Source organism: Sus scrofa, chromosome 10, assembly GCF_054392235.1.
Source record: "Sus scrofa isolate SSC_HxYL_T2T_F1_AM1 chromosome 10, Sscrofa_HxYL_maternal_Yorkshire_Landrace_v2.0, whole genome shotgun sequence".
Classification (NCBI taxonomy): Eukaryota; Metazoa; Chordata; class Mammalia; order Artiodactyla; family Suidae; genus Sus; species Sus scrofa.
The window spans coordinates 84,660,109-84,685,176 of NC_139392.1; the positions used below are offsets into that span (position 1 = coordinate 84,660,109).

Here is a 25,068-nt window from a genome sequence, read left to right on the forward strand (position 1 = left end):
GATTTAGCCCAGTCTCCTGAGTAAGGGGTACAAAGAATAATCATGCACGTGCTACCCCCCCCACCTCTGTAAAACTTTGGGGTATAGATGCTGGTATAAAGAGCTTGGTTACGACTTAGATGGAGGCTGTTAGCTTTTTTTTTTTTTTTTTAATTAAATTTTTGTTTTCTTCTTAGGGCTGTACCGTAGGGGCATATGGAGGTTCCCAGGTTAGGGGTCGAATTGGAGCTCCAGTTGCTGGCATACACCACAGCCACAGCAGCTTGGATCCTAGCTGGATCTGAAACCTACGCTGCAGCTTGTTTCAACACCAGATCCGTAACCCACTGAGTAAGGCCAGGGATTGAACCTACATCCTCGTGGATACTAGTTGGATTCTTAACCTGCTGGGCCACCATGGGAACCATCAGCAATTTTTTTTTTTTTTTTAATCAACATGGGAAATGGGCAGAATTATCAGAAGAGTGATGAAGTGCACATGCTTGGGAAACTCTTGAAAGAAAGTGGGGTTAGAGCTGGAGGTGACTGCAGGTGAGGCACTATGGCAAAGGCCAGAACCGCGCCTTTGGGAAGGCAGCTCTGTTTCAGGGAGCACCTTCCCAGATAGCGAGAGACCTGCTGGATAATGTTCACTCACCGCGCCCTGGCTGCGGCAGGTCTTGTGAGTTTTCTAGGCCTCAGGTTTTTTTGTCCTTATCGTTAGGATTGATTTGCAGACTGTGTCCTAGTATTTCTCATTTGCAGAAACTACACTACCACAAAAATGGAAAAATTGTAGTCTCTTTCTAATTTGCAAAAAGAAAAAAAAAGAAGCTTTTAAAATTACATCGATGGAGTTCCTGTCTGGCTCAGCAGAAATGAATCCGACTAGGAACCATGAGGTTGTGGGTTCGATCCCTGGCCTCTCTCAGTGGGTGGAGGATCTGGTGTTGCCGTGAGCTGTGGTGTAGGTATAGGCCAGTGGCTATAGCTCCGATTAGATCCCTAGCCTGGCAACCCCCATATGCCGCAGGTGCGGCTCTAAAAAGACAAAATAAAATAAAATAAAATTGCATTGATAAGCTCTTTCTTTCTTTCTTTCCTTCATAAATTTTATTGGAGTTCGGTTGACTTAGAAAAGTTGTGTTAGCTTCAGATGGTAAACTTTTTCTTTTTTTCTGAGTTTTTCTTACATACGACTGTCAACTGTCAAACTTTTTTGCTTCTTTTCATCTGTTACCGAGCATTTACATACAGTATATGTATTCGTTATTGTCACAGACGTGGTGGTTATTTTATACTCTGCTTGGTTGTCAGGGCCCCTCTCTGCAGGTGAAGCCGTTCTCGAGTTGCGGTAGAACCCTCTGCATGCTGCCCCACCGTGTCCTCACAGTGGTCTCCAGATTGGAGGGTGCCTGGGGCACTGACAGCCCCACACGGGCCCTTCTCAGCGGGCTTAAAGATTTTGTTTTGGGGTCTTTTTAGGGCCGCACCTGTGACATGTGGAGGTTCCCAGGCTAGGGGTGGAATCGGAGCTGTAGCCGCTGGCCTGTACCACAGCCACAGCAACGCCAGATCCAAGCCACGTCTGCAGCCTACACCCAGCTCATGGCACTGATCCTTAACCCACTGAGCGAGGCCAGGGATCAAACCTGCATCCTCACGGATGCTGGTCAGGTTCGTTTCCACTGAGCCATGACGGGAACTCCTTAAAGATGATTTTTGAAGAGACATAAAACCACAGAGGGCTTCAGAGATCACCTTATTCCCTCCGTAACTGAGGCTGGGAGTTACCCCAGGTCACCAGGGGTGAAAGGCTGACGAGCTGGGCTGGACGAGCAGCTCTCCAGGCTCCAGGCTGGTGTACTGTCCACTGCTGAGCTCTGCGATCTTATCACACCCTACTGAGAAGCCTGTCCGTGTTTTCCACTTCTCCGGTGTGTAGGGAGGAGCTGTAGCCGCCGCAGTCGTCGTCCCGAGGAACTTCCTGCTGATCTGACATCATGGACCCCCGCCCAGCTTTGCTTTGTGGAAGCGGCCTGAGCCGAACTGACAGAAAGCGAACCTGACTAATTAATCCTCAGGCAGGGAGGGCCTTGCCCTGCATTATGGGTAAGATTAGTTAAGAGTGTCTGAGGTGCTGGTGACTATGTGGGGACTAACTCCCCGCTGCAGGTGTCAGTTGGCTAGGAGGACAGAGCAGGACAGATGTGCCCCGACAGCGATCCCACTGGGGACCCTGGACCCATTAGCACCACAGCGCATGGCACCAGAGGCATCAGCCAGACTGTCAGGGGTATGAGCAGCCTTTGGTTTTAGGAGTGAGTTTGTTGTCAGTCACATCGGCAGAAGCCACGGATAAAAGGCTCAGCAGAGTTCAGGAGGCTGTGGTCTCTGGCCAGTCCTAAATGCAGCTGTTTCTGTGAGCCCTGAAAACTTGCATTCCTGGATTTGTGTCTGAAAACACAGAAGAAACTCCAATCAGTTGTTTATGGGAGAGAATCATGAAAACATAAATTAAGAGAATAAATTCCTGGCTTTGTTGACCTGAGAAAAAGGCACACCATGAGAGCTGTGGGCTGTCAGTTGGATGTGTGGGCGCGGAGTGCGCTGGTCAGGACTGTAGCCTGGAGACCGGCACCCACAGAGCGCCCGAGCTCCTGATCCCCAGACAGAACGCGGGGGTCGGGGAGGTCGGTCCGCGCGCGGCTGCGGCCAAGTGCATGTGAAGGCAAGCCCGTCTCTCCCTCGAAGGTTCCTGCTGGTCACGGGCATCAGATGGCTCAGTTAATGATTTCAGTGCTTTTCGAAATAGGGGGCGATGCCAGGATCTGGGTTCAGAACATTTTCTCCTAAGCATACCTAGCCGTGAGAGGGCCTGCTCTGCCTGTTTCCCCAGAGCGCGGAGCGCCTCGTTTCCCGATCTTCGATCTTCGCCCTGAATTCCTCTCCTGGTGTTCGGCAGGTCGAGCTGCGTGGTGGACCACATTCTTTGTTTTGTAGCTGAATGTACCCTTTTGAGAAAACTGCTCCACTGGGCTTTCCTCTAATACATTTACCTTGCCTGAGATTTTTCTAGGATTTTTCTTAATGTACTGAGCCAGTTTAGGTGTGCTGAACATATATAAAAATTTGCAGCTGAGGGAGTTTCCTTCAATGGCTCAGCAGTTAAGGAACCTGACTGGGATCCATGAAGATGTGGGTTTGATCCCTGGCCCTGCTCAGTGGGAGCAGGGGGGTAGGCCAGCAGGTGTAGCTCCCATTTGACCCCTAGCCTGGGAATTTCCATATGCTGGGGGTTCAACCCTAAAAAGCAAAAAAAAAAAAAAAAAAAAAAAAAAAAATTTGCAGTTGAAATGTTTTCCTGAGATGTCTGTGATGGAGTATGTTTTCTCCTTTTTGTGTGTTATCACATTTGTGCCTATTTCATAAATTGGACCTCGGAGAAATCAATGTATTTTTAGGTTAGAGGTGACCAAATGTCCTAATTAAGTGCCTTAGAGTTCTGACTTGTGTAGCTCTAGACTTTGCACTTTTGAGACAGTTGTCTGTTCTGCATCACAATTTCCTGGATGGCTGTTTGAAAATACAGATTTCTAAATCAGAAAATTTGCAAGGGGAGTTCCTGTTGTGGCTCAGCGGTAATGAACCTGACTAGTATCCGTGGGAACTCAGTTTCAATCCCTGGCCTCTCTCAGTGGGTTACGGACCCGGTGTTGCTTTGAGCTGTGGTGTAGGTTGCAGACAAGGCTTGCATCCCGAGTTGCTGTGGCTGTGGTGTAGGCCGGCGGCTACAGCTCTGATTCGATTCCTAGCCTGGGAACCTCCATATGCTGCAGATGTGGCCCTAAAAAAAAAAAAAAAAAAAAAAAAAAAAGAAATTGGTAGGGATGGAACTGCAGAATATGTGTTTTTAGTAGATTGCTAAGGTGATTTGTCCTAAATCCTTAGCTCCTACAATCTTCGCCACAACCCCAGGGTTTCACCGGTGAGGGTATTTGCTCAGAGAGGGGAGGTGAATCCTGGCTGTCATCTCACCCATTTGCTTTGGGCATTTCTATGTGTTTTCTGTGTGCCTGCGAGCAGGCTGGTTATGAAGCCTAAGTTGAGTGGTGTTTTAACTTGACTAGTTGCAGGCATTGCATGGTAACGATCCGGGCTCTTTGGCTGTTTCTGTTGCTGTGCGGTTTTCCGGGGACGGTGGTCTCCGTGGCCTCCTCTGCTCTCAGGCCCCATCCTTCACCATCCCGCCGGCTGTGCTGCGAGCTCTGCTTTGAGCGAGTCCCTCCCTCCTTGGTGACCTTCACTGACCCTCCCTGGCCTGGGAGGCTCTTCCCCGCCTCCCATCTCCCTGCCTTTTCTAAACATGTCGTCCTGCCCCTTTCAAACCACGTCTGTACCAGTTGGGACTGGTTTTACATGTGCGGCTGGGGCTGAGGAGGGTCAGGGTGGGGCAGAGATGTTTTCGGTGTCCCCATGGCACAGGCTACAGGGCCTGGGACAGGACGTGGGGATGCAGCACCCGGTTTGGAAGTCGGGTGGAAAAGGGTGGTCATAGTTAGGGTGGGAACCAGGAGAGGCAGCTGCAGAGGCCCCAGAAGAAAGACCTTGATGACCAAGAGGCCAAGCCGCGGCCTTGAGTGTTCAGGAGGCCAGGTGACAACGGAGGGCATGGCCTTGCCTTTCACCATCCAGGGCCGGCGGTTTGGTGTGTTTCGTGAACATTCCTGTGGGAGCAAAAGGTGAATAGCAACAGTGAGGGGCCAGACCACTCATTTGAGGTGTGAAGGTAAAAAGGCAGGTTTTATTTTATTTTCCCCAATGGCAGATTCTTAGGTGTTTTGAAGGCTCAGAGGACAGAGCTGGATAGAGGGGAAGGTTCAGAATAGAGAGCCACCACGGAGGGAGTGGGATGGTGGGGGGGCGGTCCCCGAGGGACTTGGGAGATAGTAGAGGAGGAGGAGAGGGCCGGAGGCAGCACCCCCTTCAGCCGGCTCCCTCTTGCTGTCTGCAGGAGGAGTCTGATGTGTTTGGGGGGGCGGGGGCCAGCTTGAGTTGATCCTGCAGAGACTGACCTTGCACAGACTGCAGGCGGCTTGCTGTGTCTGGCGTGAGCCCTGCTGCCTTCCGTGGTGCCCAGGCTATCACTCTGTCTGCCTGCCAGACCCTCTGTCCCCTGTGTCGTGCCCTTGTTCCCACTGGCCGGGCCGGGGCCAGGATTAGCCTTCCTGCCCTGCCTTCCTCCTCTGTGTCATTGTGTGTGTGTTCACTGTAGATCGCATCCCACAGAGAACTGAGACACACTCCTCAATCTTAGGGTTATTTTTAATCATGCTTTGATTTTCTATGTTAGATTACAACCCAAGGATTTTTAAATCCAGGAATAATTCTAGAAGTAATAAAATGAAGTAAGGAAATATATGTTCAGTATCAGAGGACAAGCCTGAGCTGGGGTCACTGGAGGAAGGGATGGGAGCCAGCTCTGTACCTCCCTCCCCACGGGCAGGGTGGTGCCGGTGGTAGAAACTGCTGGGTGCCTCTTTACAGCTGTGTTCGCTCGTTTCCTGAAGGGCCCTATGCAAGTAATGGTTTCATTTTTTTCCTGGTGATTGCATAGAAGGAAGCACATATTTATTCTGGGAAAGCAGTATACACGTAGTCAATAGCATCATTTTATGTGAGTTTTTTTTTTTTTTTTTTGATTGGCAACTAGTTGGAAATAGCACATAATTAGATATTTATAACATTTATGGCAAGAAGTGCAGCTTATAAAATTAAAATTTCCTTCGCCCAGATTGAAACTCTGGGCAGATTGAAATGATTTATTTTTTGGCCCTTTTCAGAACAAATGCTGAGGTTTAGACGTTTAGTAGGGCAGCTGTATGCAGTGTATATATCATATAGCCTGTGACACAGAGAAAGAACATTACCATGGGGTTAATTTTTTTCTAATTAGTTTTTAATGTATTTGACGTTATTGCTGGGTAGCTGATCTTTCCATTTTCTTAGTAGGAATACCAGATGTTTCCTAGCGGAGAAACAGGAAAAGAAGCTTGCTCTATGAGAACTCAACAAACCAATATAAATATTTAAAAAGAGTACTCTGTTCATCTCTATAGCCAGTCACACTGGGTTTTCTCTCCCATCCGTCTTTGTGATAAATGAGTGCACATTAATTTTTAGTGCTGAAAATGTGTCTTAATGACATGGAGACTAGTGACAGATGACACCTCCAACCAAGAGATTGTGTTGAGATGTTTTGCAGGTGCAGGTGGGCTGCTGTTTCATAATTGAGCCAGTGGGGAGCTTCTCAGTGAGTGGTGATATGACTTTGATCTTTAAGAAGTGTTTCTTGGTTTGTCAGATATGTGTTCTGAAACAGTTTATATTCTGGCATACTGGAGCTCTAATGTATGTGTCTCTGGAAGTTAGGTGAATGTGCCAAAGAGAATACTGAGGGGAGGGGGGTTAAGTTGTTGCCCATGGAAGAGGTTTGGATTGTTAAAACCAGGATGCAAAGGAGACAGAAGCATATTGTCAGTGCTTGTTATGAAGTGGTGCTGAGCAGTCACTCTTACACTTGTCATTTGACAGAAAGGGATATGGGTTAAGAGTGAGGATTCAGACTGTAAGCAAGGAAGTTGAAAAGCTCCAGGGGAAGGGTGTGGATAGGTCAGTGCCTCTTTCTTTTTTTTGTAATGAATGTTCACAGCAGCTTTGTTTGGCATAGCGCCCACCTGGAAACTACCCAGACGTCCTTAAAGGGGACAGTGAGTGTATTGTGGAACACTACACAGCAGTCAGAAGGAACAAACTGCCTACAGTGTGACACTCTGGATGCAACTCCAGGTTATTGAGCTGAGTGAAAAAAGCCAGTCCCCAATGATGAGGTCACGTACAATCCCAAATGTGGAGCCGTCCCCTCTCACTTTCTGGGCTTCCAGAGCCGTGACTGCCCGCCTCTCCACCCTCTCATCTCCCCTTCGCTTTCGTCCCTAGTGGCTCTCTTTCTTCTGTGCTCTCTGCTGTGCTTCTTAGCTTCCCATAAAAGACTGCCTGCAGAAGGCATCACCAGATAGAGCACTGCACTTCCTGAGCTTATTAAGTTCCTCTCTGTATGCCTGTCATAGCACAGGCTTCAAGAGAAATTCAAAAGTCATTCTTTAGAGTTTCTGAGATGTGGTAAAAGTAACCGTTATGGTCTGTCAATGCTATAACACAAGGCAGGATTTCCTTTTTTATGGCTGAGTAATATTTCTTTTTAGGCATTTGCCACAACTTCTTTATTCATTCATCTGTCGATGGACACTTGGGTTGTTTCCAAGTCTTGGCTGTTGTAAATAACGCTGCAGTGAGCATTGGATTCCAGACATCTCTTCAACAAGGTGTTCTGTTTTTTGCTGTGTATATACCCGGAAGTAGAATTGCCGGATCTTATGGTAGTTCTATTTTTAACTTTTAGAGCAACCTCCATACCTTTTTCCTTAGCGGCTGCACCAATTTACATTCCCACCAACAGTACATAAGGGTTCTCTTTTCTACACATTCTCACCAGCATTTGTTATCACTCATATTTTCGATGATAGCCATTCTAACAGGTGTCAGGTGATATCTTATTGTGGTTTTGGTTTGCATTTCCGCAAATGTTGAGCACCTTTTCCTAAACATATTGGCCATCTGTATACCTTCACTGGAAAATGCCTATTCAGATCCTTTGCCAATTCTTAATTGGGGTATTTTTTGTTGTTTTTGTTACCGAATTCTTTATATGTTTTGGATATTAACATCTTATCAGATATATTATTTGCAAGTATTTTCTCCCATTCTGTAGATTTTTTTTTGATAATTTCTTTTGCTGTGCAGAAGCTTTTAGTTCAGTGTAATTCCACTTATTTATTTTTAATTTTGTTGCTTGTAACCTAAAGGGTGTTACATCCAAAAAAATCATTGCCAAGACCCATGTCAAGAAGCTTTATTTCTGTGGGGTTTTTTTCTAGGTGTTTTATGGTTTCAGGTCTTACATTGTCTTTAATTCATTTGGAGTTAATTTTGATGAGTCATGTAAGGTAGGGGTCTAGTTTCATTCTTCTATGTGTGAATATCCAGTTTTCCAGCATCATTTACTGAAGAGACCATCTTTTCTCCATTGTGTATGCTTTAGTCCCTTAACAAATATTAATTGATTGTATGTGCAGGGGTTTATTTTTGGGCTCTTGATTCTGTATGGTTTTATGTCAGTATCATACTGTTTTGATTACTATAGCTTTTTAATATAGTGTGAAATCAGGAAGTGAGATGCCTCCCACTTTGTTCTTCCTTCTCAGGATTGTTTGGGTCTTAGGGATCTTTGGTGGTTTCATATAAATTTTAGGATTAGTTTTTCTATTTCTGTAAAAAATGCCATTGGGGTCTTGATAGGGATTACATAGTATCTATAGATGGCTTTTGGTAGTATGGACATGTAAACAATATTTTTTCCTGTTCATGAACATGGGATACCTTTTTATTTATTTGTGTCTTCTTGATTTCTTTCATCAATGTTGTGTAGTTTCTGGTGTCGAGAACTTCCACCTCCTTGGTTAAATTTATTTCTAGGACTTTTATTCTTTTTGATGCTATTGTAAATGGAATTATTTCTTTTTCAGATGATTTGTTGTTAGTGAATTTTTGCATGCCAACTTTCTATCTTGCAACTTTACTGAATTGATCATATCTTTTTATGGTTTTTTGGTGGACTCTTTAGGATTTTCTGTATGTAAAATCATGTCCTCTGCAAATAGAGCCAATTTTACTTTTTCCTTTCCAGGTTTGATGCCTTTTTTTTTTTTTTTTTTTCCTGCCCGCATACTCTGGCTGGGATTTCCCACACTGTGTTGAATAGGAGTATGGAGAGTCGATACCTTTGTCTTGTTCCTGACAGTAGAGGAAAAGCTCTCAGTCTTTCACCCTCAAGGATGATGTTAATGGGGAGATTGTATTTTAGGTATAGCCTTTAAAAAAATTTTAATGTGGAGATTCTTTGGTACTGTGCTGAAACTCAACAGGTGGTAGTTCATTAGAGATCGGACTGTGGAATCGGAAACCATTTGTTCTATCACATTAAAATGTATTGATCTAGCTTGCACTTTGGATATTTTACCAATACAGGGTAAGGTTTTGTAACATCATGCTTTGATCATTTGGAAAGTATTGGTTTACCAAGTTATGCAGTTCTTCCAGATATTGACATATTTCATCTACCTGTCTACCTATCTAAAAGTTACACTTGACTTGTCTTTGATCTCATCAGAAAAGTCTTTTGAGGATTAAAAAGCCTCAAGGTTAGGTGGCAGGTAAGTGTTTTCCATAGTTTAAAATTCCAGGTGAAAGCTCAGATTTATGCCATTAGCAATACAGATTTGGAGTAACAGGCTCATTTTGTCAAACATTTTCTCAAATATTAACAAACAGGCGAGTCTGAATAACTATTGTTTGTTATTTGTTCTTTCAGGTAAAAAGGATATTTTGTGAAAAAAGTGGCTAGTTTAGCGCATGCAGCTCAAACCATTGCCACACATTTAAGAGCTTTATGTCAAGGTGGCCATTGACGTACTTGCCATTTCATCACGTAGAATATTAAAAAGAGATTTACTCAAGGGTGGAGACTTAATAGGAAGACTCATCGTTACTGTTTCATCAAGGGCGTTCTTAGTGAGACTGGCTCCCCCCCTTTGTGAGTACATGAGGTGAAAACCAACAGAACTGCTGGCACAGTTTGGTGTCACTACCTTGATTTGTGCCAAGGCATCAGCAGTCTTAACCTCTGTTGCACTGGCACCGTTACTGCAAACGTCAATACAGTGAAAGGGCAAAAAATTATTTGTATCACAATGCAAATAGTTTTGGACCCCCCTAAAAGCTTCTTGGGTTCCCAGAGATTCAGGGTCCACGTTTTGAGCCCCGCTGGACTTGCACATAGTAGGTACTAAATACATACACCCAACTGCTGTTACTGTCTTGTCTTAGAATTCGTTAATCACAGCTTTGTCTTCTTTGGTCCAGGCTCTTATCTCTTCATCCTCAGTACTGGGCACAGTGTTCCAGAGAGAGTGGGACACTGGTAAGTGTGGGGTTACTGTGTGAACGCCCGTGGGTTAGTGCTGGGGGAGGTTGGGTTCAGTAGCTGCTTGTTGTGCTGGATGCTGAAGGCGGAGAAGCGCCTTACTAGACGTGTAGTTATCTTTTGACACGTTTCTTGCTGACTTTGATGTTGAATGACCTTTTCTCCAAGGGTACTGGATATCTGCAGAAGTCGGTGTCTGACCCTTGGCTGTTTCCCTCTCTCTCAGAGGGTTCTGTGGTGACATTTGAGCTCGTGAAGACTTTGCAGGCGGCGGCACGTGATTTCCAGCCGTTATCTCTTTCCAGGAATCGGCCACGTGTCACTTGGGCTGGCGCAGGGAGGGCGGTGCCAGTGCAGGGGGACACTGGCTGACGTCTGCGCAGCTGGGCAGCCGAGACGCGGGGGCCAAGGAGCGCCTGGCCCCCGTCAGCCAGAGCCAGACCCGGACAGTTTCCCCGAGATCCCCCCGGACCCGCTTCGACGTTAAGACCTGATTTCTCAGCACCTTAAGCAACGGTTCTTTGTGTTTCTTCTAAACTTTAATTTGATGACCAAAAGGTCATGAGTATTGGAGCCATGACCTTAAAGAGTTGGAAGAGGTTTGGGACACACTTTATCCTAACCCTGATATTTGGCTCATCAGCCTGGCGGGGTGGTTGCTAGATTTAGGTTGTTCTGCATGAAGGGGGGAGCTTCCTCATTACAGGTGTTGTTTTAAGTGGGAGAAGTGCTTTCCCTTTGTAAGTGGATTCTCTGTGGCGTGATCAAAATACTCCCGTCTTCCAGCAGGCTCAGCAGTGGGAAGGGAACCCCAGATGTCGGCCTTGGTGAGGCGAGGCGTGTGAAATTCAGTGTTTCACAGTGTGAGAGCTTCTGCCTGATGTTAACCCATATGTATTATATTATAGTGAAAGTTCTCTGTTCTTGCTTCTTAGGCTAGGGTTTGGTGTACGTGTACTGAGCAGAGGGGTTGTCTTACTTTGTTTTAGTGATCTAAGCCTTTAGAACAGAACCTGAAGGGAGCCAGAGGGCGGCGTGTTGGGGAGGGGGCCGCCACCTCCGGGTGCTGTGTAGGTGTTCCCGCTGGCAGTGCCGGCCTGTGTCCCTCACCAGGTCCCCGTTGGGTAAGGGGGCGGTATTTCTCCACCTGCTCTAGTGGGGTGGGAAGCGAGGCTCACACATGTTGGTCTAAAGTCAAGGGTTGGTTGGGTGGATCCTGATGGATGCCTGTTAGTTTGTAAGCCCACTGGCTGTTGGAGAGATGCTGGAGGAGCTGGTTTGCTAAGTGATGACCTTGGAGAAGGGTGGACTGAAGTCCCAAGCAGCACTTGGAGAAGCACAGACTTGGGAGATCCTTTCCGACGTTTGGTTCATCGGTCAGGCTGATGAGGCCACATGTACACCCAGAGAGTGCGACAGGGCTCTCGTCACATGCCGAAGCTATGGTGGGGAGCACTGGGCAGCCAAAAGGTGTCTCAGAAGCAGGGCACGAAGACTGGCTTGGCCATCACTGTGTTTGGAGGGGGAGCTTGCCGAGGGCTCGCTGGCCTGTCTGCCTGGGCTTGGGTGGCCCGAAGGTCCTGCATGGCGGAGAGAGGATCCCCCACTTTCTTCCCAGGCTGGCCCCCTATGGGGCAGCCAGACGTCAGGAATGGAGCCTGACTGTGTGACAGGAAAGACACCTGTCTGCTAGGGGAATGGGTCAGTGCGCTGCCGAAGGGCCGTGGCCTTGACCTCAGCTCCCGCGAGCTGTGACTTCATGCCTCCTCCCCGTGACTGAGGAGTGGAGGGAAGCAGGGGGAGCAGAAGGGAAGGTGGTGTCGAAAGGCCGCCTTTCTCTTCCTGCGGCCTCTCTGGCTCACCTCTGTCCCCATGCCAGCCCTGCCTACCCTGGACCTGGGAGGGGGCGCTCTGTGCTCTGCGGGGCGGAGGGGGGGGGGTCCGAGCTGTGGAAGGACGTGGCAGACTCAGAACACCATCCAGTTATGTTTCTGGAAGCCAGTAGGACATGAACGCTAACATGTGATGGATTCTCACAGCCTGGCTTGATAGTTTTCTCACTTATTTGCCTATACACTCTGCAAGCCCTTGTGAGTGCCCAGCCTTCCGTCATGCGAATGTAAAGTCCCCCCTCCCCCAGGGCCTCAGAGTCCTTCCTGGTACACAGAGCATTCAGTTGGCTCAGCCCTGGGGGGAGGTATTTCCCTCCTCCGAGATCAGCCCCCTCATTGTCGTGTCAGTAGCTGGTTTCTGATCCATGATGAGTAGAAAGATCCAGCTTATTTCCTGGGCGGGGCGCCCATCTCGGGTCGTCGGGGGTTTGGATCTGGAGGTGCTGGTCCCATCTTGGTTTGTATTTTGCATCGAGTGCCTGGAGTCGGTCCGAGTCGTCATTGAGGCGAGTGCGTGTGGGGCGTCGATGGTGCAGTGGTGGCTCTCGGAGCTTATTCCTGGGATGCCTTTGCCCTTCACCCTCAGTCCTGATTGACACCTGGGGCTGGAGCCACTTTCCAGTCTGGGATATATAATGAGCTGGTAGAGACCCCAGGGAGCCTTATTTCTCCTGTGTTTTAGATAAGGATCCTGCTAACAGCAACTAAGTTGAAACATTTATTTGGAAAATTTAAAAGTATACAAAACTGAAGAGTATAATGAATCCCTATATACTCATCACTGATTCAGGAATGTCAAGCTATTTCCCAGGTACCCCGACTGTTATGTAGAGAGCACTTAACTCTGCCCTTCTCTTATTACCTTACCACCGTCCCACAGGGCAGAGATTATTTATCTCCATCTTGAAGATGAGAAAACTGACAGGCCCAGAGAGATGAAGTAACTTGCCCAGGGTGGCACAGCAGCAGCCAGCCTTCAAAGCCTGCGCGCTGACTCTCTCCACTGCACTGCCTGCACCGTTTCTTAGCTTGTCTGATGTACGCAGTGCGCTGGAGTCAGACTAGAAGTGGGACCCGGAGGTCAGGCCGCTTCATTGTTTCTTTTACGATGCTTTTCTTGTAATTTTTCTCTTTCCGTTTTCTTTGGCAGCCAACAGCTCTATGGGTTGCAACTCTCAATTCCATTTGAACCCTGCGAGGCAGACTGGTGTGCCAAGGGCTGCGTGGTAAAGGGATGTTCTGTCTGTGGGGAATTTAATAATAATAATAAAGCCACCCAAAAGTTTGTCTGCAGAGTTTGAAAGTCTAGAATTGTGCCTGTAATTCTGAATGTCAGTGATAACATATTCCTCCAACAAAAATCTTTTGTTGGTGTGTTTTGAATAATTGCTGTGGTAACTTGAATTTTAATAATATATATGTAAGCTTCGAATGAGTACTTTTAAAGTACTTAGCCTTTCATAGACATCGTATCCTACGTGGAAATTAAATCAGACTCCTAATTATACAGTTGGCCCCCAACACATGGCAGGGGACTCGGCTACATGCATTCATTTGGAGAGGAGACTTTTTTAGGAGTTTGGAATTAGTCCAGCTTGCTTCAGACATTCTTCCTGTATTTGACCCCCATAATAGTATTTATTTCTGCATTTAAACATTTGAAATGAACAGTATTATTGAGGTTTGTAATTCTGTCGTTTTAAGTGCCCATTAGGAGTTTTTGTTTCTGCTTAAAAATTGAAGCAGTAAAACAGTGCAAACCTGGATGTGTCACGTTTTTGCTTGGTAAGTACAGATTTTTGTTCACACAGGAGATGTTTTACTAAATGTGCATGATATCAGTAAAGTTGACATGTAATGTTTTAAAACAGATGGTTCTAATACTAAAGAACAAATCAAGAAACTAACTGATTTTTATGTAACTATTACAGAAGATAATTTTGTCGTATGAGGAGAGTGTTTTAGTAAATGATCCCTCCTGGGTATTGCATACACTAGGTGTGCCTTGTAGGCAGGATCCTTTTCTAAGATTCTTTGTTAAGTGAGCAGAATGAGATTCTCTTATATGTGCAGAGGTGCCTTTGGCCGCACAGGAAGAAAGCCAGGCGTTACTGTGCTGGGGGCTGAGTCTGCCAGAAATCATTGCATACTTGCTGCACCTTAACCTCATCCTGTCGCTCCATGGGCTTCTCCCCGGCCTGCCTTTAGGGCCCGCTGGGCCCCTCGGCTTGTCAGCAGCCAAGGGTGGCAGAAGAGGGAGACTCTGGGTCCTCTGCTGTGAGCTGTAGTATCACTCAGGACAGTGCTTCCTCCCTGATTTGGCCCCCAGGGGACACATGGCAAGGACTGGAGACATTTGTTGTCACAGCTGGAGGGGTTCCGATGCTGGCATCTAGTGGGTAGAGGTGGGGCTGCTACTAAACATCCTGCAGCCCCTGGAAACCTGTCCCGACAATAGAGAGTTCTCTAGCCCAGAGTGTTGGTGGTGCTGAGAAACTGTGACTTAGGGCAAATCACTTCTAATTCCGTAGACCACTTCCTCATTGCCTCAAAATGGGGGAAATAATAGTGCTTTTCTTAGAGGGTTTTTGTCGCACACTGTGGGAGGTGGTACGTGGAAGAGGTTGGTTGGTGGTGATGAAACGCTGCAGTTGAACTTGCTGGAGAAGCCCACAGGGTGGAAGACTGCTGCTGGGCCTCATGCAAGTGCAGTAGAAACTCTGCGCTGCATGTCCCGGCTGCCCCAGCTGGAGGAGGATGCTTAGAATCGTGACTTTAAATAGGAAATATTTTAGGAGTTCCCGCTGTGGCGTAGTGGGTTAGGAATCCGACTGTACAACAAATAACAAATGCTAGAGAGGGTGTGGAGAAAAGGGAGCCCTCCTACACTGCTGGTGGGAGTGTAAATTGGTACAACCACTATGGAAAACAGTATGGAGGTACCTCAGAAAACTAAATATAGAAACACCACAGGATCCAGCAGTCCCACTCTTGGTCACATATCCAGGCAAAACTTTCCTTGGAAAAGACACATGTGCCCCTGTGTTTGTTGCAGCATTATTCACAATAGCCAAGATATGGAAACAACCTAAATGTCTATCGGCAGATGAATGGATTAAGAAGATGTGGTATATTTACACCATGGAATACTACTCAGCCATAAAAAAGGGCAAACTAATGCCATTTGCAGCAACGTGGATGGAATTAGAGACTCATACTAAGTTAAATAAGTCAGAAAGAGTTTGTCAATATCATAGGATATCACTTAATATCTGGAATCTAATATACGGCACAAATGAACCTTTCCACAGAAAAGAAACTCTTGAACTTGGACAGCAGACTTGTGGTTGCCTAGGGAGAGGGGGAGGGAATGGGATGGACTGGCAGCCTGGGGTTAATAGATGCAAACTATTGCATTTGGAGTGGATAAGCAGTGAAATCCTGCTGTATAGCACAGGGAACTGTGTCTAAGCACTTGCGATGGAACGTAATGGAGGCTAATGTGAGAAAAAGAATGTGTATGTATGTATGACTGGGTCACTTTACAGTAGAAGTTGACAGAACACTGTAAACCATCTATGATGGAAAAAATAAAAATCATTAAAAAAAAAAAAAAGAATCTGACTGTAGTGGCTTGGGTCACTGTGGAGGTATGGGTTTGGTCCCTGGCCCAGGAACTTCCATATTCTGCAGGTGCGGCCATAAAAAAAAAAAAAAAAAAAAGAAAGAAAGAAAGAAAAAGAAATATTTTAACAGGAAGTAGTATTTCTGGCCAAAAGCTGGTTTGTCAGTACTTTCCAAACTGAATAGATGAAGCAGATGAAGCAGATTTCTTCCCCCTAGCACTTTGCTGGGCCTTTACTACAGTGATTTGCATTACACACTGTGGGGAGTGGGAGTAAGATTATATGCATTAGGCCATATTTCCTAAATCATTCAACTATAGAATCTTCTCTTATTAAGCACACAACAGTGTGGTGTTCCACAAACAACACTTTAAGAAATAACAAATGATAACAACTCACTCTCTCTCCACAAATTCTAGTTCAAGGAGGCCTGCAGCGTTCTAGCAGACTGGCTCCTTTGCTTTGTAAATGTCTTGGGAGAGAAGCAGATGGGGGGACCCCGCATTGGAGGAAGTGGGGTTATGCAGGTCACGACTCCCTGGGGTATGACTTGAAGGCACGTTGGGTCTGCCTGGCAGGGCTGAGATGGCACCAGCCACTCCCCTGCTTGGGGTTGACCTGGGGCACTCAGCTTGGGTTTGTGGGAAGAGCTTCCCCTAAGATGCACTTCTCTGGGTTTGAGATGGTGGCAGTACCCCCCTCCCGGGAATTCTCTTCACTCCCCAGGTGATGATGCCGTGGAAGGTTATTTGATTTCTCCCATAGGTCTGTGCCATGCTTGTCTCAGGCTGTTCTGGCAGGGCTTGGATGGCTGGTGAGTTCCTTTTGGGCCGGCACTTTAGCTAAGGGCATTCGTCTCCAGGAGCTCAGGTTAATGCACAGAGTCAGATCCCCGGGCCTTTGTTCCCAACAAAGAGATTGAGCTCATCTTATTTCACAACGATTGTAGCAGCAAGGTGGTAGCAGAGACCCAGGTGTATAATGCCATTGGCCTGCTGAGAACTGCTGCTGGCCAATGATCTGCTTACTCATGTCTTTGACTCTTGTGATTTGAAAATATTCCATCTGAATTATAGAAATATGTAAATTAAAAATTGGAGTATTCTAGATAAAACCAAGAGCTCAAGTTTATTGCTTTTAATTGCTCTACAGTAGTCAGTATATCTTTATACCCCATTTTATTTAGCTATTCTGTATTGATGTCAGAACGAAATTTTGCATGTCTTTTCCATAAAGAAATTTCAAATATGTGTAAACTTTAAATTCACTCACTCACTGCTTAATGTTTAACCCTCGTTGGCAGCAGTGGTTGACTAAGTAAGGATGGGGAGGTGGGAATGATGGGCCTCTTCCTTCCGGTCTGCGGGCAATAAAGGGGTCCATTGTTGGTAGAGAATTTAAAAACGATGGCAAAGCTGACCAAGAGCCAGCTCCCCCCCGCCCCCGCTTTTCTTGGCCTGCTAGTCTAAGCAATGCCAGTGATAAAATACCTTTTCCCCCTCAAATCTCTCGTGGTCTAGTTTCCGTATATTTGCTGTGAAGCCTGTTGAGGCAGTCGTTAGCTTTGATAAGCATGGTCTTTCAGTTCACAGGGAGGCTGTGTTATTGCACTGGGCTCCACACCCGTGGATGAAGCTGTACACATTAGTTGCGAAGGAACGTTCCCGATGAATTGGCCCTGGAGCTCGCCATCTCCAGCCCCTGGTTCTCCTGTGCCAAACAGTAGCTTGAGTCAGGAGTCATAGCACAGTGGTTGTCTTTTTGGGTGACCACTGGAGGTTTCGTTGGTGTTTAAAACAATTTGGGGTGTAATATTGTTGCTGGGTACCTGCAGATTTTAGTTCATACATGAAATATGTTGTCACTAGTTTCCCAGATGGAAGATAGACACCCAGCAGCGAAGTTTGAGAATTCTAATTGTTCCGTGTCCTCACCAGCACCTGGCATTTCTTTTTAGAAAGTGAAAATTTGGGAGTTCCCATTGTGGCACAGCGGAAATTAATCTGACTAGGAACCATGAGGTTGCGGGTTCGATCCCTGGCCTTGCTCAGTGGGTTAAGGATCCAGCATTGCCATGAGCTGTGGTGTAGGTCGCAGATGCGGCTCAGATCCTGCGTTGCTGTGGCTGTGGTGTAGGCTGGCGGCTACAGCTCTGATTAGACCCCTAGCCTGGGAACCACCATATGCCGCGAGAGCGGCCCAAGAAATGGCAAAAAGACAAAAACAAAACAAACAAACAAAATGCAGTACGCTTGTGTACACACACCAGTTACTTCATGTGCAGTAAAGGAATGGAGGAGGAGAAAATGAAAGAATAGAGAAAAATGACCCTGTGGCCGTCGGGATGGGTGGGGCCAAATTGTGGTTTTCGAATCGAGAATGTCTTCCTGGTCTGGAGGAACCAGATTCTGCAGGAAAGAGCAGGTTCTCCTGTCGGCCGCTGGAGCACATCAGCTGTATCTTCATCCTGCAGTTCCAGCTGGGCGGGTGTGTCTGTTTCATCGACTGGCTGCCCATCAAGTCAGAATCTGATCTGCCTCATTGACAAACCCTGTCATTCACAATAGGCTTTCATTAGTGTCCTAAGTGGTGTATGTCTCTTGATCTTAAATGCCGCAGAACCATCCTGCCCCGCCACCTTCACGTTAATATGATTGTTGTTCTCAGCCCCGACTGCTTCCTTGGGCTCCGTCAGCCAAGGTGAGCACCGAATGAGCACACAGGCAGCACCCCTAGCATCTCCTGTCTGATCACATCTCTTCTTCTGCATCCCTTTTCCACTTTTAAGTGGATTACATTGGGCTCCCCCAGATAATCCAGGATAATTTCCCCCTTCTGAAGTCTGTGGATTAGCAACCTTAATTCCATCCCCAGTTTAAATTCCCCTTTGTCGTGTAAGGTAACACCTTCACAGGCTCTTGGGATCAGGATGTGGACATCTTTGGGGCCATTACTCTGCCTACTGCAGGCTCCTTCTGTATTTCCCTTGTACTCTGATCTGTACTGAGTTGTGTAGAAGTTACCTGTTTACAGCAGTTCTGGTTGTGGCTCAGCAGGTTAAGAACCCGACATAGTGTCTGTGAGGATGTGGGTTCGCTCCCTGGCCTCGCTCAGTGGATCTGGTGTTGCTGCAAGCTCTGGTGAAGGTCGCAGATGCGGCTCAGATCTTGTGTGGCTGTAACTCTGGTGTCAGCCAGCAGCTGCAGCTCGGATTTGACCCCTGACCTGGGAACTTGCATATGCTGCAGGCAAGGCCCTAAAGACACACACACAAAAAAAGTTGTATTTTGAATATCTCTGCCTAATGTGGTCAGATTGTCACTCCCCGCACCTATCTGGCTGCCCGGCCTCCTTGTCACGCCCCGGGATGATGTCCATACGCAGGCCTCCTCTCGTGGCTGCCGCCTTCTCTGCTCCCTGTCCCGGAAGCCTCCCGCCCAGCACCGAGTCTGGGCCCTGGAGGACCGAAGTGCTGAGGGGATGGCAGAGCCCGGAGCCCGTGGCCGGCCTGCCTGCCGTGTGCATCAACACAGGGAGCGAGTTTTCTAGGGCTGAGCAGCTTTCCGCAGAGGAAACCAGGCGATTTTGTTTGTTTTCCTCACATGAAAAGGGCGTATGTCTCTTCTGTAATAGGCCTGTTATTTGTGTGTGCAGAGTACCGACTGGGACTAGAGTGCTGGCCTCCCCTCAGCAGAGCTCAGTGATAGGCTCTGTGCCATGCCACAGGCAGAAGAGTCTCCTGGCACACCGGGAACCCTGAGAGCTTTCTCCTGTAGACTGAGGACATTTAACTGGACACAGGATCAGCCTCCAGACTGGTGTTTGAGAGCACCTCAGACCTTGTGGATATGTTGTTATTGGCATGGAAGGCCAGGCCTATAGTTCTCCTATCTACAGGGGCTCGCAGAAAGCACGTGGAGCTGGAGTCTCACCAACGCCTGGGAGATGTGCCCCTGTCTCTCTTGTCTGATTCCAGCCACATGGATAGCTTCCCTTCCCATTTGGATGCCCTTTCAATGATGCGTATTTGATGTGGGAAGCTTTATAGAGGAAGCCTGGTGGCCTCTGTGAAACACTAAGCACTCTTGCTTATAGTGCAATGAATATAGGCCTTTTGTTCAGAATCCCCCTGGTTCTGGGAGGGGAACCGACTCGTTACCTTCTTCTCGCGCCCCCCTCTGGCTTTGGGAAAGAATGTTCAGGGCATCTTGGTTGGTCCCTTTGACTTGGCCTGTTCTCAGAGGGCGAAGACACTTGGCGTCACTGTCGGGAGCCTTGCGGTTGCCGACCTGATTGGATTACTTGAAATAACCTTGTGTGCTTGGTTAAGGGTGTGCTTTGTTGAAAAAGTGTTATCTTTTGTTCTAAGAACTCAAAGAGGTTTTCCTGACCACCTCTCTCCCACCCCCACGAGCGGAAGAACTATGGGTAACTGTTTCCAGAGTCCTCCCCTGTTGGTTAGATAATTGGGGTGGGGATATTAGTGGTGCAGTGTGTGCTTAAACAGTGTTTTCAGTGGAGAGAATTCAAGTCATAACGCAAGGGAGTCTCTCCCTGCCCTGGGAGGCTTTCGAAGCGTTTGGAATGGAATGGTTAATGCCGCAAGTTGGGCCATGGAACTGTTGCTGGGGCAACCTTAGCATGAAGTTTCCGGCTCTTGTGCTTTTCTTTTTCATCGGTGCTTTCTTTATTTCTGTTGAGAGAATGAGAAGATGCTGGGGAAGAAAGGAGACTTTTAGGTGTGTGCTTTCGGGAACTCGGACTGAAGCGAACTGTGCTCTGAAGGGCACGCAGGGCTGGCGGGGAGCTGCCCTGGTGGGAGGCCCTTGTGATGTGTGTGTGCCTGTTTTGTGGGGGTGGGGGTGGGGGGGTGGTTTCTGTCGTGAGCACCGTGTGCTTTGCCCCCTTGGTCCCCGCCGCACTGTGATGCGCCCTGGCCGGTGTGGTGGGAAGCATGAGGGGGCCTCTGCAGCAGAGCAGGTGCTCCCAGGAGGAGGCTGCAGCGTATTCCTGCCTGGTCCCCTCATTGCTCGGCAGGTGATAACAAGACCCTGGGGCCGCCAGAGGACCACAGGACACCTTTCCTTTCCAGCTCTCTGCCAATCTTCTCCTCCAGCTGCTATAGCAAAAAGCGGTTTTGCCAGGAGCAGGCTTAATTCTAAATGTCCTGGTTTTTTTTTTTTTTTTTTTTTTCCCCCCTCCGGAGGGAATGGCTGTACAAGCAAAAGCATCTTCCTTTCTCACTCTGAAGTATTTTTTCACTCAAAATAAGTGAAAAAATGGGTTGAAGGAGATTTATTTTCAGAAGAGAAAAGAAACAAAAAATCTCCAGCTCTGCTCAAGGATGTTGAAGCTGGGATGAGCGAAGGGTTAGGGGAACATGACATTAGAAATTGATTAAAACAAACCAACAGACTGCCTTGTTTCATCATTAATGGCTCAACTTATGCTCTTTCCTTCCATCACCCTGCAGAATCCTGGTTACTGTTTTCTGGTTATGGAACAAAACAAAAATAATGACTCTTTTGCCTTGACCCAGGCTCAGAGATGAAACCAGAAGCCAAATTGACCCTGTGTGATGGCTGATCATTAGACACAGAAGCAAACTCTGTTGAGAAGGCTCGTGTCTCCCTCAAGGACCGCTAGGCTGTGTGTTACCAGGGACCAGGAGTTACCAAGCTTCTGGCCCAAGTCCAGGTTGGAAGCCGTGATGCCGTGTAGCCCGCCACCTCCATCTGCTGCGGTGGAGAGCCAGCCAGCTTGCTGGGAGGGGCCCCCATCTCTACAGTGACAGCTTCCGTGCCCTCGCTGCCTTGTCATGAGCGTCCACCCTGGGAGAGTCCGCTGTGGTGAGATGGGTGTGGATGACAGCTGTGGGTGCCACCACGGCAGCTGCCGTCTGATTGTGTGTCTGCCCTGGGGCAGCTGGGCGCAAGGCGGCCAAGCCACACTCACCAAGAAGTTTGAGTCACTGAAGTAACTGCAGGCAGCTGGGAAGTAACAGCTGTGAACAGAAAACCAGCTGTTCTCTGGAGGCTGTGCCAGCGTGGCCAGAGCAAGAGGAACAGAGCTGGGAACAGAAAAATGTGCGGTAATGCTAAAGCGAAAAGAGAAATGCCTTCATTTAAACAGATGTACGGATGATTCCCAGGGAGGAAAGACATAACATAGGGAGCACTTTGAAGAACTCACATTAAAATTATGAAATGCAGATTGAGATATTCTGCTTATATGTAAAAAAGTTGTCTGTGTTTCTTATATATGACTTGAATGGTATAAAAAAGCCAAAAAAGGAGTTCCCATTGTGGCGCAGCGAAAATGAATCCGACTAGGAACCATGAGGTTGCAGGTTCAAACCCTGGCCTCAATCAGTGGGTTAAAGGATCCGGTGTTGCTGTGAGCCGTGGTGTAGGTTGCAGACGTGGCTCAGATCCTGTGTTGCTGTGGCTGTGGTGTAGGCCTCCAGATGCCTCGCCTGTGGCCCTGAAAAGCAAAAAAAAAAAAAAAAAGAAAAGAAAAGAAAAAACAGCAACAAACAAACAGAAAAGCCAAAAAAGAAAGAAAGAAAAAAAAAATGTTCTATTTCCCTAGAAAGAGGAAACCATGGATGCATGAGAAGCACTGACTTTTCAGAACAGTGTCAAAGCCCAGAGTAAGCAGAGGCTCTCACAGATGCTGAAGACAAAACAGGACGGTACAGAGGGTCCTGTGACTTGAGCGCAACCAAAGAAGAGGCTTTCTCAGCAAGTGGAAGATGCTGTAGAGAAGGCAGCTTGGTTCTCTCCGATACTCCCCTGCTCACTGTACCCTGGCCGGACGGGGGGACCCCACATAGGACAGTTCCTAAGAGAGATTAGAAAAAACCATTGTGTCCCAGAGGCTGAGGGATCACAGAAGCACTGCAGATAATTTTTGAGAAATTGTCAACAGTGGGAAAGGAATGTTAGAAGATACGACAAGTAATGTCCTGATTTTCCTAAAGAGAGAAGAGACAGCTTCTGTGCCCATTGATGGATGAGCTTGACTTTGCTTCCAGGCAGAATGCTAGAAAGGCTGAAGAACAGATGGTTTGTGGATATTTAGAAAGTAAAGCAGAGCTAACTAAGAGCAAGAATTCAAACCGGAGAGGTGAACACAAGCATATCATGCTCACGTTTGAGGGAGTTGCTGGGCAGGGCAGGCAGAAACGTTCTCGAGCCCAGGTTCTCAACTTCAGCTGCGCCTGAGTCACCTGCGGGCTTGCTTCTGACTCTGTAGGTCTGGGTGGGGTCCAGTATTGGAATGTCTTGAGTTCCAGGGGACACTGAGGCTGCTGGTCTAAGAACCACTGTCAAATATTTACTGTTGCTAAATTTGGGGAAGACTTACAACTTTTGGGGGATATAGAAGAGTGTTTTGGTTGGGAGTTTTAATGGTGGTTCCTGGAGGTGGGTCGCTTCTGAGTGGTAAATAACCGTATGCAACTTTAGTGTTTTATCCGAGTACCCCGACCCTCGCCATCAAGTAATTCCATCGGGGACTAAGATAATGAAAAAGTATCTCAAATTTGGAGCACCAAAAAATTGGGAGGGATAACTGATGATAGTGAATAGCTGATGTTGAATAGGGGAGGTTTGAATGATCTTGCTGTGTTGGAATGTGAATCAGTAGGACGAGGTAATATTTAGCAGTTATACATATAAAATGTTTGCAGGCTGTTACATAAATACAGGAGGCTTGAAAACAGCTAAAGGATCAGGGCTTAGGGATTTGCACAGACCGCAGAATTGTTCAAACCAAGCTCACGGTGGACTGTATTTTTTCCATCTTGTGGCCTGTTTCCATCACTGTGCTGGTCTGGGAAAGGGAAAGAAAGGCCAAGAGAAGGGATTTCTTCCACGGTCAGGCCATATTTAGAGAATTTGTGTACTTCTTGCACCACATTTTAAGATTTTGACAAAATCGAAAGTATGTTTCCAGGGAAGAGATATTTAAAGGGGTGTTGACAGACTAGAAGTTACCGAGAAAGACTGGGGGAATGTGGCATGCTTGGCCTTGTGTAAGACATCACGTGATAGTTCTGTGTGTTTTATGTCCTGTCTGTGGTTGAAAGTAGGTCCAAGGCTGAAAAATAAAGGGATGTAAATTTTGCATCAGTGGGAGGATAATTATCTTCAAATGATCTGATGTGAATTTAAAAAGCAGTGAGTGCTCCCTAAATGCGGTGCGTTCAAGCTGAGACCAGATGACTTTCCATCGGGATGATCTAGAAAATCTGGGATGGCTTTGCTCTGTAACAACCTGAGGATCTTGCTGGCTTCCAATCCAAACTTTGTCTCTTTCTCATAAAAGAGGCTTCGGGTGAGCTGGGCCTCTGTGGGGCTCTCGTTGGCCCAGATGTCTTCTTTCTGGACTCCGGTCTGGGAGACGCTGTCTTATGGGAGGGAGAGGGCAGAGTTAAAGCGAATCCGGCCCAAACCACACAGCTGTATCCACAGCCACTGCCGGCGTGGGGACAGCCGTCATGTTTGCAACCATCCCACTGGCCCAGGACGCCACATGCCAGAGTCAGCAAGGTGGGGCAGCGAGCTCCCCCGCAGGTGAGAGCACAGGGCCAGATGGTCAGAGACTGTAACGCTGTCCACCGAGCACGCACCGAGTGCTTACAACCACGGGCATTGTGTGTGCTGAGGCATGGCGGATTCAGAGATGGGTAGAAACAGCCCCTTAAGGAGCTCAGTCCAAGAAGGCAGAAGGACTTCCCCTGTAGTTTACAGCATAAGAAGGCAGAAGGACTTTTAATCAAATAAATTACTCTGCTGGAGTTGCCGTTATGGCTCAGTGGTTAACGAATCCAACTAGGAACCCCGAGGTTTCGGGTTCCATCTCTGGCCTCACTCAGTGGGTTACAGATCTGGCGTTGCTGTGAGCTGTGGTGTAGGTCACAGACGTGGCTCGGATCTGTTGTTGCTGTGGTTGTGGCAGAGGCTGGCGGCTACAGCTCTTGTTAGACACCTAGCCTAGGAACCTCCATATGCTGCGGATGTGGCCCTAAAAAAAGACAAAATAACTAAATAAATTACTATGCAACTTGATGGTTGCAAAAATACCAGTACGTCCCAAGTATGGAGGCAGCAGAGATGAGCGATGATGAGGATGGCGGATTTCTCAGGAGTTCTCTTGTGGCACAATGGGTTACGGATCTTGTGTGTTGTTGCTGCAGTGGCGTGGGTTGCTGGTGTGGCACGGTTTCAATCCCTGGCCCAGGAACTTCCACATGCCCCCGGTATGGCCAAAAAAATAAAAAAGAAAAGAAAAGAAAAAAAAAAAAGAAAAAGAAAAAGAGGAAGAAGAGGAGTATTCCTAGAGGGAGGGAACCGTCTAGCCTGGGTTTTGAAGATCGAAGAGTTTGCCAGGTGGGTTGGAGGATGAGGGTCGGCTCGTAGGTTAGGGACAGCGTAAGTGAAATCAGAGGCGTGGAACGGTGGGC

General features: G+C 47.4%; 1 protein-coding gene across 7 annotated transcripts in view; it reads left to right on the forward strand.

Moving 5' to 3' along the window:
- Positions 1-25,068, forward strand: part of CCNY (cyclin Y) — a 128,683-nt gene that overhangs the window by 25,530 nt on the left and 78,085 nt on the right. The window contains exon 1 of one of the 7 annotated variants that reach the window (XM_084978813.1): positions 1,869-2,091. The exons of the other annotated variants lie outside the window; for them this stretch is intronic. Coding sequence (XP_084834939.1) covers positions 2,088-2,091 — 4 coding nt within the window. The 5' untranslated portion in view covers positions 1,869-2,087. Of the gene's footprint in view, positions 1-1,868; positions 2,092-25,068 lie in introns of those variants that run through there. 7 annotated transcript variants of the gene reach the window in all.